Below are 14,697 nucleotides of genomic sequence, written 5' to 3'. Positions count from 1 at the left end.
TTTCCTTCTTTCCTTCCTTCCTTCCTTCCTTCCTTCCTTCCTTCCTTCCTTCCTTCCTTCCTTCCTTCCTTCCTTCCTTCCCTCCCTTTCCTCCAGTCCTTCTAGTCTTGACCATTCCTAATGGCCTTCCAATTCCTTCCTGTCCTTCCTTCCTTCCTTTCTTCCTTCTTCCTCCCTCCTACGCTTCCTTCCCAGAGCTGTGGTTCAATCTGAATTTGGTCACCACACTGTCACTTTAGAGATTGACCGTCAAATCATGGTCCTTTGCTCAGGTTTATGGAACTCAGTATAATGAAATGAAGGACTTGTAAACTCAAATTTTCATTACCTGGATCAATTCTAGTTGACATTTATATGAACAATCAACATAACTCTTCCTGGCAGCTTGTTGGTCACAGGGCATGATAAGAGCCTGTGGCTCTAAGTCAAGGAAAATTTGGAGGTTGCAAACTCACCTCATGATATCTTTACTAGATGTGTGATCCAGAGCAAATCACTTATTCCTTTGCCCTGAGCTTTGTTCTTCTGTAAAATGATTGGAGAAGGCACATGGTCAAGAATAACTTTATCAAGAAACCCTACATCCAAATCGATGGAGGCTGTGGACATAACGAAACAAGCCACTCTAAATAAACCTCTTACCTGGCACTTATTGGTAATGGGCACTTGATAACATCTTGCTGTGAACTTAACAAATGAAACTACATGGGATGGTGATAGGGTAACTTGGAATGATCGATCCTGAATTTTGAGCTTGGTTCTGGCTAATAAATAAATCAGCAAAATCAGCCCTGGAGCCTTTGCTCCTCTGGGAAAACTGGAGAGACTGTACCTGTCCAAGAATCAGCTAAAGGAACTGCCCATCAACATGCCCAAGAGTCTCCAGGAGCTGCGGGCCCATGAGAATGAGATCACCAAACTGAAGCCAGCTGTCTTTAATGGGCTCAACCAGATGATTGTTATAGGTACTGGAGACACAGTTACCGTAACCCATCCTCTTGCCCTTCAGTAACCTTATCTGTGAAATATTTGGGATGGTGAATAGTGGTCTATATGATTTCTGGGATCCCTGAATCTTGTGGAGCTGGGCTTCTCTCGGCTCTATAATAACATGAGAAAATACATTAGGGTCTTTGTCTAGAGACTAGGTGGTTGGAGTTAAAGTATCTGTGTTTTAGATTCTGGTTCTGACAATTATTCTGGCCATATGGTGGCAATCAAATTGCTTCCTCAAGTAGAGTCTTGGATTCTTTGCCTGGAAAATGGGGGTAATATTTGCATTGTTTTCTTCAAAGGGCATAAGAAAATGCTTTGTAAACTCTGATGTTATATAGGAAGAAGGGAGAGAGACAGAGACAGAGAGACAGAAAAAAGAGAGACATTGAGATAATGATAGAGACCGAGAGACAGACAGGGAAAGAAATGGAAACAAAAAGGAAAAGGAGAGAGACAGAGATAGAGACAGACAGAGCCGTATAGAGGAAAACACACACACCCACACACACAGAGACAGACAGAGAAAAGAAAAGAGAATTAGAACAAGAAAGGAACAGAGACAGAAAGAAAGGAGATAGAGGAGAGAGAGAAGAGAGAGAGAGAGAGAGAGAGAGAGAGAGAGAGAGAGAGAGAGAGAGAGAGAGAGAGAGAGAGAGAAAGCTAGGGAGAGCAAGAGTGAGAGAAAGTGAGAACAAGAGCGAGAGAGAATCTTGTCTCTAGGATGAAAAAGGATTATTTGATTTCATTGGCTCGTTTTACATCTGAGAAAAACAAGTCCAGTGATGTGAAGTGAGTTGCTCTCATACAAGAAGTTATTAGCAAAAAAGACAGTGTTTAAACCCAGTCTGTGATTCTGTAGCCACCATCCTCTCCTTTATGCTACTTCTGAATATAGGCTAGAAACATGAAAAAGAGCTATGATCCATTGGTCTGTGGGCTTCCAAAAAATTAGTCAGTCCTCAGGAAAAGAAAATGGGCAACAATTTCTTTTTTCTTTTCTGTTTTCATGGGAATCTGAGTTGGAGAAATTCTGAGGTCAAGGCTGTATTTTAGCAACATCTAAGGAAAGAATTCAATAATATGCAGAGGTGACATTATTTGTTTAACATGGGAATGATTTGGTGCACTATAAAATTCTAGTGTTAGATATTTGCTTAAAGCTACCCTCCTTGGCTATGATGTAGGGGGCTTTTTGAGCAAACTCCCCTTTCCTAGCCCTGGTTAATCTTTGAGTCAATTTTTATGAAGCCTTATATTATTTTAGTGGCCTTTGATACTCACTTCCCAAATTGTTAATGAGATTGTAAACTCTAACATCATGGGAACACTGCCAGATTATACAAATGTTAATTCAATTTGGCCTTACCATAAGGTGTGCTTGGACAACACTTGCCTCCTGTGGGCAAAGCCTTAGAGAATTTCCTGGGAGGTCCATGAGCATGGATTGCCAAGTGCAGAGAATTCCAGTTCTTTTATTTGACTACTCCAGGGAGGAGGAGAACCAACTGGCAACTTTCTAAGTCTCTCATTTGTTTTGGTCAACTAGAAATTGGTGAGAGGAATTTTGAGTTCATTCTCCTTGGGATTTCTAAATATAGGAAGTTTGCCATTTAATATCCACAAAACATCTACCAAAATCTTCTGTGTTATTTTCACAGAACTGGGCACCAACCCTCTCAAGAGTACAGGAATAGATCCTGGCACCTTTGGTGGAATGAAGAAACTCTCCTATATCAGAATTTCAGATACAAATATAACTTCTATCCCTCGAGGTAAGAATTTCAAAGTGCATAATTGACTAGAATGTTTTGAGAATTGTATAATTTATGAAATCTCTGATAATAGGAGGATATGTAAGTTCAGTGGGTTGGGTCCTACTTCCAGTAATAAAGATCTCAACCCCTTGATAAATTAAAGGAAAAAAAAAGATAAACAATAATAAATCATGGGTTGGTCTCCAAGAGCAAACCTGGTGACAGGCATGTTTGATTCTTATACATAGATATAAGGTCCATCACTCAAGCCAAGTCTTTTCAGCTTGATAGAACCTACATTTTTTTAAATAGCTTTTTATTTACAAGTTATATGTATAGGTAATTTTACAGCATTGACAAAACTATCAAACCTTTTGTTCCCATTTTTCCCCTCCTTTTCCTCATCCCCTCCCCTAGATGGCAGGATGACCAATACATGTTAACTATATTAAAGTATAAATTAGATACACAATAAGTATACACGAACAAACTGTTATTTTGCTGTACAAAAAAAATCAGACTCTGAAATATTGTACAATTAGCCTGTGAAGGAAATCAAAAATGCAGGCAGGCAAAAATATAGGGATTGGAAGTTCAATGTAATGGTTCTTTGTCATCTCCCAGAGTTCTTTTGCTGGGTCTAGCTGGTTCAGTGATAAAACCTATATTGACAACTCAAGGTCACTTACAAACTATCAAACTCAATCAATAAGCATTCATTCTATGTCTATTTCATGCCATACTCTGTGCTATGTATTAGAAATAAAGACAAAAAAAAGTTCCTTCTCTTGAGATATCCACTGGACTTACATATCTGTATCACCTATTCAGAAACATAATGATCCAGGTTAAAATCCTCCCCATTGAACATGCTATCCATGAGACTTGAAGCAAGTCACTTAATATATCAGTGTTCTAGTTAATTCTAATTTAGGTGCCTTTCCTTATTTACAGATCCATTATCTATCTCTTTTTCCCATTTGTCAATTTGGAAATGTCTTCAAAAAAAGAGACATTTTGTAGAATAAGGTCCTTCCTTGTAGTGATTATCATCAACTCTATTTGCATTGTAGAGTTTCCCTCCCAAAAAAATGTATATTGGAGGAAACAAAGTATGTACTAGCATCTCTTTAATATGTTTATCCCTATGAATAAACCAAAAAAACTATTAAAGTAGTGGTGGGGTTCAAAAGTCATCCAAGAAGTTGCCAAACTCAAGCAAAAAGGTATTATTAGATGCAAATTAAGAATTTCCAGAAGCAACTAAAAACCTCCTAAATTATCTTGGTACCAAGTGGTCACACTGACTACAGACAGATTGACAGGAGTTGATGCAATTTTATAAAGTTTCCAGACCAAAGCAATCTTGCAATTTTCCAATTTTGAACTTTTATGGACAGTGGCTAAACAAAAGCTTGAGCCAATCAGGGTGTTACTTCTGTAGTGTAACTTACCAACTATTTCCTTTCTAACTGATGTTATTAGACTAACTGGAACAATATGAGGATGAAAGATCAGTGCTTTCAGATGGGCAAAGGAATAAAAGCAATAACCTTCAAAATTGTATTATTTTTATGAACATATCCTTGGTTATACTTAAATTAACCTTCCCATGAGAGCTACATTTGGCAGGTAACATAAATAAATGGCCCTAAATTTCTCTTTAAGAAGAAAATTTCTCATTAATGTAAGCATTTCTGATATGTATTATACTCATTACATATGATGCTCCCTCGTACATCCTTTGTTTCAACCAAAATGGACTAATCATTGGTCTTTAACATTTCATTTAATGCCTCCAATGTCTTTGTCCCTCGTACTTGGGATATTTTCTATTTACCTTTACCACTTTAATTTTCTGTGACACTTAAAGCTCAACTCTCATATAATCTCTTATACATGACCTAATTCTGATTTTAATAATAAACCTGATAACAATCCTGATATTATTTTCTGTTTAAAAAATATATATGTAGACACATATAAGAGATATGTATTTATGTATACATATATAGGTATATATCATTATATACACTTATATTTGTGTGTATATATATATATGTGTATTCACATATATAATGCCTACTGAGCTTTGCATATCCCAAGACTATAGCAAGATATAAGCTCCCTGAAGGTTAGGAATATCTCAATTAATCAACAAGCAATTATTAACTGTCTATTATCTTTTTTTTTTTTTTTGCTGAAGCAATTGAGGTTAAGTGACTTGCCCAGGGTCATACAGCTAGGAAGTGTTAAGTGTCTGAGATCAGATTTGAACGCAGGTTCTCCCGACTTTGGGGCTGATGCTCTATCTACTACACCAACTAGCTGCTCCATTAAGTGTAAATTATGTGTTAGGTTCTGGATTATATAATAAATACAAAGAATGTCATAATCAATCCCAACTCTCAAGCTTACAATGTAATATTTTCATATTTATGTTCCCAGTGCCCAACACATAGTAAATTTTAACATATCCTAAGTAAATTATTGGTTGAACTGCTTTCCATGTGTCCATATCTCAGAAATATTCCACTTTTTAGTTAGAAAGTCAAAGTCAACGTTGGTGAAACATATCCTCCTTAGGAATTAATTATTTTCTTCAATGAATCTTCTCCATTTTGTAAAATTGGTGAAAGCATCAGCAAAGCAATAATTTGCCTCAAAAATCATTCTTAAACTATGGGCTCACCATGGCTGAACATTTTAGTGGTTTTCTTCTTTTTCCAAAGAGTAACCTCAATGAGCCAAGCGACCATGGCTCAGGCTATTAGTCAATTCAGGCTTGTGTCTCTGTTGTGTGTGTGTAGTTCTGTAATAATTTCCAGGACAAGAGTCAACGACACCATAAACATAGGTTCTTGATTTTACTAACAGTCAATTCCAGGGGAAAATACTGAGAAGAAAAGCTGTGCTCCAAATCAGCAAAGCATCAATTAGAGATGGGGAGAATGAAGAGGGGAAGATTAAAGCCCACATCTATTACAATATTTTCCATGTAAATTCTAGACAACCATACATTTCAGAAAATTGGCAGCAAACCTCTTCATTATGTCTGTCCATTTATAATTAGAATGTTTATCTGCTATTTTCGTATCCTCTGTTTTCATTTTTCAGGTCTTCCAGTCTCTCTCACTGAACTCCATCTTGATGGCAACAAAATCACAAAAGTCGAAGCAGCTAATCTAAAAGGACTCAACAGCTTGACTAAGTAATAATAATTATTGTTTACTTCTTATAAGTGCAATGTGTATACATATATATATGCATGTATATTATATTTACATATAAATATATATAGGTACAAACCCATATAAACATAAGCATACACATGCATATGCATTATATACATATGTGTATATATAAATATATCAACTTGTGAATTATAAAAAAACATTTTGAAGTATTTAAAATATTGTAGAAGACTGTAAAAGCCCAAAGTAAAAGGATCATGATTAAAATCTCAGCTCTTAAACTATGAACATTTAATATTCCTGAGCATCAGATATCTCATCTGTAAAATAAAAGGATTGAATTAGAAAACCTCCAATGCCTTTTCCAGCTCAAGAACTATGATTCTAAGTATCTAATCTTTTTTTTTTTAATCTAAACAAGGGGAAACTATTTATTGGAAGAATATAACAAAGCATGTATTAATTTCTAAAAACAGATCAACATTTGGGTAAATCTATTTTGTATCCAAGTAGGGAAAGGGTACACAAGTAGGATTCAGAGGATTTAGGATTGAGTCTTTGCACTGTCTATTTGTGTGAGTTTAGAAAAGTCATTTATTCTCCATGGGTCTCATTTTGCCTATCTATAAAAATAGACTATATCATCCCTCTTGTCTTTTACAACTCTAAGAAGCTATGAATCTATAAACCTATGATGTACTAATTCCAAAAAGAAAACACTTCAAGCATTTGTTTATTATGTTGCATGGGGATACCTTTTATTTATTTTTTCCATACATGGGTTTGATTTGATGGCTCCCTTCTAACTCTGATTTTGTGTGACTTATTCAGTCACATCTGTCTCTTTGTGATCCCATTTGGGGTTTTCTTGTCAAAGAGACTGGGGCAGTTTGACATTTTTTACTACTGCTCATTTTACTGATGAGGAAACTGAGGCAAAAGGGTTTAGTGATCTGTGCAGATTCACACAGCTAGTATGGATCTTAGACCAGATTTTGAAATCAGAAAGATGAGTCTTCCAGATTCTAAGTCTGGCACTTTATCCAGCACACCATCTAATTGCCTTTTTCTACCTCTAATGTGGAATGAAAAAGATAGTGAGGTAATGCATTTTACAGATTTATTGCATTCTGAACCCAAATTGAAGGTCTTAAAAATAGATTTTTGAAAATCAGAATGAGAATCCATAGGGAAGAAGAATGGGGAAAAATAGCATTATTTTAGTAAATTAGTAAAAAAAAAATAGTAGTATAAAGACTTGGGGGGAAGGTCCTGGTATTTAAAATGTCAATAGACATTTCATGAGGGGCAGATGCTCTTATATCATTGGAATCTGATGAAAATAAACTAATTATGGGAAAATGACAAAAAAAAATCCTGTTTGAATTCAAATAGGTCCTTACCTTCTGATCCTTCAAGGATTTTACTAAAAATTCTCTAATGAGAAGAAAATATGTATTACACGAAATTAGCTCTGTCTTCCTTTTCAATATATAAATCTTAAGAGAGCTAAAGAGTTTTGAAGCATGTGCCAATCTTCCAGGAACATGCTTCAGATAAGTTGGATAAACTGAAGTTTCTGCTCCTTGGTTATCAAGAATAAACAGCAAATGACTCAGTAGCTGATGGAGGGTAGATCTCCATACCTCATCACATGTTGTGATGATGGTCTTGTCCACTAGGGACACTGGTTCTCCAAACCCATTCTTGTACTATTCTGAGGATACACAAAAATTATTTTTCAGAACCATTCTGTTTTGCTAACTTTTCCTTGCTGACTAGGTCCCTCTAGCTGTGGAAAAAAGCAGGCAGTTGAGCCGAGTCTATTTAGTTTTCATAGAATTATCCTTAAAAGAACAAATTATAATAGATTCCATAGCTTCCAACAGGGTAAAATTATATATGACAATAACTATAGCTTCTTCAAAAATAATTACATTTAATATTGATTTTGGTTAAATATTAAGTTCATAATAACAAAAGAAATAAATGTTTTTATCTCTCAAAGTGCTTAATATAGAGGTTTTTTATTTGTTTTTAAGATTTACACTTGAGTATTGTTTATGTTCAATAAATTTAGCCAGAAATGGATAAATAAAATTAGTGAGAAGGGAAAGAGCTCAAAGAAATGTCTTGATCCTACATGTTCTCTCATTAGATAGTTGCATTCCTTTGCTGAATTGTAATAATACTGCCCCTAATTGTGTGGTCCAGAGCAAGTGCATTCAACATTTTGGTAGTACTAATTTGTAAAATAAAGGGTTCAAGTAGCTCTATAGAAGGAGTTCTTAAGCTGTAATCCAGGAATATATAGATTCACATGCATATATACATTACATTTATGTATATATGTATGCACATGTGTATTGTATAACATTTATAATTATTTCAATAGAATTGTTTTCTTTTGTGATCCTAAATATTTGATTTTGTGCATTTAAAAACTTTTTTTTCTTTCTGAGAAGGGTTTTGTAGGCTTCATTATCCTGCCAAAAGGTTAAGCCACACAAAGTCAATTAACATTTATTAATCACCTACTATGTTCTAGGTAGCGTGCCAAGTACTGGGGATACAAAAGGAGGCACAAGACAGTCCCTATTTTCAAAGAGATTGTACTGTAATGGAATGTATAAAGATTAAGAACTCTTCATTTAGAGATAGAAGGGACATTGGAAGCCATTTAAGCCACCAAGCCTCCATACTTTAGAAATAAGGAAACTGAGGCAAGGAGAATTTATAGCTCTAAACTTCAAAGAGATGTCAGATAGCATATTATTCTCTCATCTTACAGAGTCTCAGAGAGGACATAGATTGAGAAATTCACACCTCTGTCTCCTTTATTCCAACTCTCCAAATTTCTAAATAAGGAAACTGAGGCACAGGGATCGCACAGTCCTAGAATTAGAAGAAACCTCTGAGATCATCTAGTCAAAACATTTGTTTTTAATGAAAAAGGCAACTAAGGAAGAGGAAAGTTGGATTACATTGAAGTGAAGCACGAGGGATGGCAGAAGTAAGCAATGTGTTGAAGAAGCAAGAGATATGCTTTTCTTAGGGAAAATCAGAGACATACATTATAAGGTTCAGAATTGAAATGGACTCATATTTTACTGATGAGGAAATTGCAGGAGAATCATATGTCTAATATCATACAACCCAAAGAGCAGAGCTAGGATTTGATCTCAGGTCTTTTGGGCTAAAAAATTCACAGTTTTTGTAAACAAACAAACAAACAAGTTTGTTTGTTTTTACCACTATCTCACTATAATATCCCATTAGGGCTTCTTAATCTGTGGTCCATGTACACTAGTAGAGTCTGCAAAAATATTTGAGAAGATCTTTGAATTTGGATGAGAAAAAAAATCCCTTTTTATGCTAATTTAATAGGCTTCCTTTATAATCCTATGTACTTTATTTTATGCATTTAAAGATATTATTCAGAGAAAGTCTCAATAGGTTAAGAATTCCTTCCTAGACTGGAAGTTGAATCAAAAGAGGGGAGGGTTTTTGTTCTAGATAATTAAAAAAAAAAATTAGGAAAGAAAAGTAAAAGGCTTTCTGTAAATAGATGAAGTTCCATGAAGATTGTCCTTTGCACAGTATGCTCACTTTCCTAACTCTTGCTACATTAGAATATTGGCTCTCATTTTTCCTCCTCTGGAAATAATGCTAAAGTAAATAAATCATGCTGATTTACAGAGATAGAAGCAACAAATGAAAGAATGAGATGCTTCTTGAGTTATTTACCGATTATATATATTATATCTTTAATAGAACTATTCTTTTCATCCATACAAATTTGGCTGAGCAATCCATAACTATGAAAAAGGCACTGGAGTTTATTATTCATTCACTATCATTTTCTCTTACAGATTGGGTCTTAGTTTCAACAGCATCTCAGCAATGGACAATGGATCTCTGGCCAATACACCCCGTCTGAGAGAGCTTCACTTGGACAACAACAAGCTCCTCAAAGTGCCTGGAGGCCTGGCAGAGCATAAATATATTCAGGTAATGTGGTTACACTTGGATTCAAGTGTATAATGTACTTGCAGATAAATCCTTATGAAAGGATCGTACAGGACAATCCTTATAGTTAAAGGAATTTAATTCAATTTTTTTTGGTAGAAGGTATTTTGAACAGGAATCAAAAAAGATTTGAGAGACAGATCATCATAGTGTACAATGAGCTAACTTTGGAATCAAAGCATACCTTTATTCAAGTCCTGACTCTGAGACATCCTTGTTATGTGACAATGGGAAAGTTTCATTACATTTTATGTTCTGAGTAATCCTTTAAGGTCATAAATTACCCCAAAGTTGCCAGTGAGTATCAGTGAGATTTCTCCCTACTAATAAAATCACTGGTTTTGTAGGTCTGAACCAATCTGCACACAGAGACATACATATAACATAAAACATATCGTAATTAACAAAAATATTAAAAATCTTCTAAGTAATAAATCTTGAAAATGAAATTTACTCTCATGATCCTACTTGGAGACTTAAAGTTGAGGAGTTGGGAGAGGGGAGGCTTACAAAAGTTATAATAACTAAAAAAAATACATGACATAATTTAAATTTAATCAGCATTATTAACATTTCTTCCATTACCTTCTTGTGTCTAGACATCAACAAAGCAATAAATCAAGCCTTGATTTGCAGCATTTGCCATTTTCAGAAGTATAAGTGCTCATAATGTTTTTTTTTGTTAAATAAGCATTTATTAAAATTATTTTTTTGGTGAGGCACTATGCTAAGTACTTTACAAGTATTTCATTCCATCTTCACAAAAGGCCTGGGAAGTAGGGACTAGTAACAAGTGGTTCCCATTAGCCAGTTTGAGTAGGCTCTAAGTATATCCCTGAAAGCTCATGAACTGTAAGTTAGTTTTAAGTGAAAAGTCAGGTCACTAATGACATAAATGAACCTTGGAACATAATATCAATGAATACTTTTAACTTCTCCAGCATTTGACAGCTATGAAGCAAATTGCTGAATTAGGAGACTAACATGAACAGAATGATACAACCAGTTTCATTACTGTAAATTCAAGTTGTACTTGTCAAAAATTATGGGAAGACACAACTTAAGTGGTTCTGTGGTGTTGGAACAGAGTAAGAAAATGAAATGAAATGTGAACTGGATTTGGAGTTAAGGAATTTAGTAGACAATGATGGTTCTGCCACTTATTATTCATGTGACCTTGAATTCCCTTCCTTGGGCCTCAATTTCCACAATTGTAAAATGAGGGATTTAGCCTAGATGACCTCAAAGTTTCAGTTCTAAGTCTATGATCACAGTGTAACTGGAGGACTGATTAGAAAACTAGTCTTGTTCTGTTTATCCTCAACACTATGATTCTAACATTAAATGGGAACCATGCTTCTCAAAAATCAGAATGGAATAATTAAAAGTAAAATGGTAAAGTTGGATTATATGATCTCTCAAGTTTCTTTCAGCTCTTAATCTGTTCTTCTAAGGTCTGTGCACAGAGATTTATAAATGGTCCAGTAAAAAAATTTCTCTATTATACAAAATTATCATAAAGTCTAATTTTAGCTTTTAGTTTCTAAAATAGCATAAATTCATTTTAGTAGTCAGTTAATCATTAGAACATCTCTGTCTTAGAGTCTATGCCCTCAGACTGCTTAAAAATTGAAACCTTATTATAAAACTATTCTTTGCAAATTCAGTGGAGTCCAAGAAACAATCATATCACATGGATCAAAACATCATGGGTATAGAGATGGAAGGGACTGATTCACAAAAATATGAAGTGACTTTTCCAGGGTCATGCAGCTAAAAAGTATTTGAGGCAGGATTTGAATCCATGTCTTTCTGATCATTGCTCCAGACAGCTGTGTGGTTGGACATACTTGTTTCCACATTAAAGTTGAAACAAATCCACCTGGTTGGACCAACATTTTTAAAGTTCTTTTTGGGTTTTTGGTCATTTTAACCTAGCTTTACTCCAAGTTTCCAACCAAGAAAATGAAATGAAATAGTGAGTGTAAAGTTATTTGTTTAACCACAAAACTGGATAAAATATCATTTACATTTACAGATATATGATTATCATTGATCAATCTCACATGACTATGTTTGTTTTTTTTTTCTCCCCCAGAGATAAGGGGAGGAGGATATAAAAGCAAGAATTTTCAAAGGAAAAAGAAAGAAGTCTGAAACTAAAATAAACACCAACTCTGTGAAACATTACCTAACTTTAGAGTGAAATGTTCCAAAAAGAATAAACAGATTGCATGGTTTTATATTTTACGTTAAGATAAACTATCTCAGAGCCAAAACTGCACTTCTCTGTCTCAAAGTTGAGTTCAGAATCTCAATTTCCTTATCTATAAAGTTTAGAGAATAATAGCACCTTCCTCACAGGGCTGTCAGGAGGATGAAATGAGATAATATCTTTAAAGTGCTTTGAAAATCTTAGAACCCTAAATAAATGTGGTATTATTATATTTTTTCATTAGTAATATGTTGAAACTTTATTGTTATAATAAAAGCAACTACTTAATTCCATGCCTTAAGGTTTGAAAAGCATTATATATATATATATATATATATATATATATATATATACACACACATATGTATGCATATATAAACCCTTATATTATATAAATTTTATTTGTATTTATTATAATCTATTAGGTTTGCATATAAAACATATTACAATTTTTTTTGTTTTACTTCTCATAAAAGCACTATAAGGAAACAGAACCTGAGGGAGATTACAAAACTTGCCTAGAGTTACATAGTTAATATGTGAGACAGGATTTGAACACAGGTCTTTCTGACTGCAAGTAGTACATTCTATTCACTATACCACTTGGTAATTCCATCAATTTCTTGGGATATTTGTCCCAATCTTGTAATTCAGAGCAATTTTTTCAGGAACTGAAAGACTTTGTGATTCTTCATATTATGCACATTTTCTTTTTCTTCTTTGTTACCATCCATCCTTCTACCATATGGTTAGCTGTGACTGTTACTAATAAAAATTGCACAATATTCAATAATGACTAAGGTAAATGTTAAGCATCAGTTTACATACATCAGTTCTTAACTCACATTAATGTAATCTGTGGTCTTTATCCAGTATTTAAATATTAAAAAAAAATCAGAACTTATGATTGTTTCCACATAGTTAACCTACATATTGTGTAATGGGAAAAGCAGTCATTCAACTGCTCAAGAAGCTGCAATTGCTCCCTGTTGCCCATAGGATAAAATATAAATTCCTCTGTTGGACAACTAAAGTTGCTTTAACTTTAAGTGGTTCCAACTTATCTTTCATTACTTACCTGTTTTTTGAATGAATTAAAAAAGACACTTATTAGAGCTTTATTATGTGTAAAACAATGTCAATGTAGAGGTGTTACAAAAGACAGAAACTGTCTTTATTCTGACTTCTCTTCCTTGACTCTTCCTTTGTGAAATAACAGCTTATTCAAGTGACATAAATGAAAAACCAGGTGAAAAGGATATATTGAGTAAAATCAATTTCTTTTTAAAGAAAAGGGTTTTCTGTTTTAAAAAAAAAAAGAAAGTTGTTTTAAAACAAATTTGTTACTTTGAATGAATTTTGAGATCCTTTACCTATTTCCCATAATTTTATGTTACAGGTGGTCTACCTCCACAACAACAACATTTCCACCGTGGGAACCAATGACTTCTGCCCTCCTGGGTACAACACCAAAAAGGCTTCTTACTCAGGCGTAAGCCTCTTCAGCAACCCAGTACGGTACTGGGAAATCCAGCCCTCCACTTTCCGTTGTGTCTATGAACGGTCTGCCATCCAGCTGGGGAATTATAAATAGATCTAAAAAGAGTGTAAGGAAAGAGGGGGTTCAATTGTGTAACAGCTAAAAATAATGTGGCAAAGGCCTGTTAGTATAAAGCTAGATAGTGGAAACCTAATTGTCAAGTGGACTTTCCCTTTACAATTAATTCACTATGCATTTAGACCAAATATGCAGTTGAAATAATTGCCTACCACAATTTAAAAATAATGATAATATTTTGCCTGCAATGTTCAGTCTAATTTCTAAAACATCTTTTGAGTTCCTCCCAATTTCCACAAATTGTTGTATATTGAGATTTGGACTAGACATTTGTCTAACATTTGATCATTAAACTTTAACTTTTGAAATCTTGAGAATGGATTGAGTTTAAAAGGGAATTTTTGTTTTTATTTTTTTCTATTTTTGCTAACTTCTAAAGCAATCATTGTCTTTGGCTTTGATTCAAACCCTGGAGGTTTACTAATTAATATCCACTATCATATTGTAAGCATAATTGTGAATGTATCTATTTACATAGGCTATGTAAAAAGCGCTATCATTATTGTTTTGGCACACAAAAAATCATAATGTATTCATATTTACATTTTTTTAAAGTGTTGGTTTACAAACCTTCCCTGAATAGAATTTTTAAAACAAGCACAACTCACTTTGGCTACCAAAATAATAAATCAATTCAAGTTCCAGGCATTTTAATCTGTGTCTTCTATTTTATACTCTGGATGGATGGGTAACATATAATTGATGGATGAGCTTAGGGTTTTTTAAAAGTACAATGTACAATAGAATCCATATTATTGGTTGGTTCCATGTAGAGAATTGGTACAGTGGGAAAAATAATACTTTCATACCCAAGTGTCAAGAGTATCAACAACTCTGTGATGTAGGTTGACTGCCCCATTAACTATCTCTTTGACATTGCATAGGCTGTCT

The 14,697-nt window shown here is 34.1% G+C and overlaps 1 protein-coding gene across 2 annotated transcripts in view; it reads left to right on the top strand.

Moving 5' to 3' along the window:
- DCN (decorin) overlaps positions 1-14,454 on the top strand; it is a 49,552-nt gene extending 35,098 nt beyond the window's left edge. Inside the window, exons 1-5 of one of the 2 annotated variants that reach the window (XM_031939562.1) lie at positions 759-965; positions 2,655-2,768; positions 5,868-5,961; positions 9,817-9,955; positions 13,588-14,454. In XM_031939562.1, coding sequence (XP_031795422.1) covers positions 869-965; positions 2,655-2,768; positions 5,868-5,961; positions 9,817-9,955; positions 13,588-13,782 — 639 coding nt within the window. In that variant the 5' untranslated portion in view covers positions 759-868 and the 3' untranslated portion in view covers positions 13,783-14,454. Of the gene's footprint in view, positions 1-758; positions 966-2,654; positions 2,769-5,867; positions 5,962-9,816; positions 9,956-13,587 lie in introns of those variants that run through there. The other variant, XM_031939565.1, reaches the window with a different exon arrangement.
- Positions 14,455-14,697: the final 243 nt, after the last annotated feature.

Source organism: Sarcophilus harrisii, chromosome 5 (assembly GCF_902635505.1).
Source record: "Sarcophilus harrisii chromosome 5, mSarHar1.11, whole genome shotgun sequence".
In the NCBI taxonomy this organism is placed as follows: Eukaryota; Metazoa; Chordata; class Mammalia; order Dasyuromorphia; family Dasyuridae; genus Sarcophilus; species Sarcophilus harrisii.
This window is presented reverse-complemented; position numbering and strand designations above follow the sequence as displayed.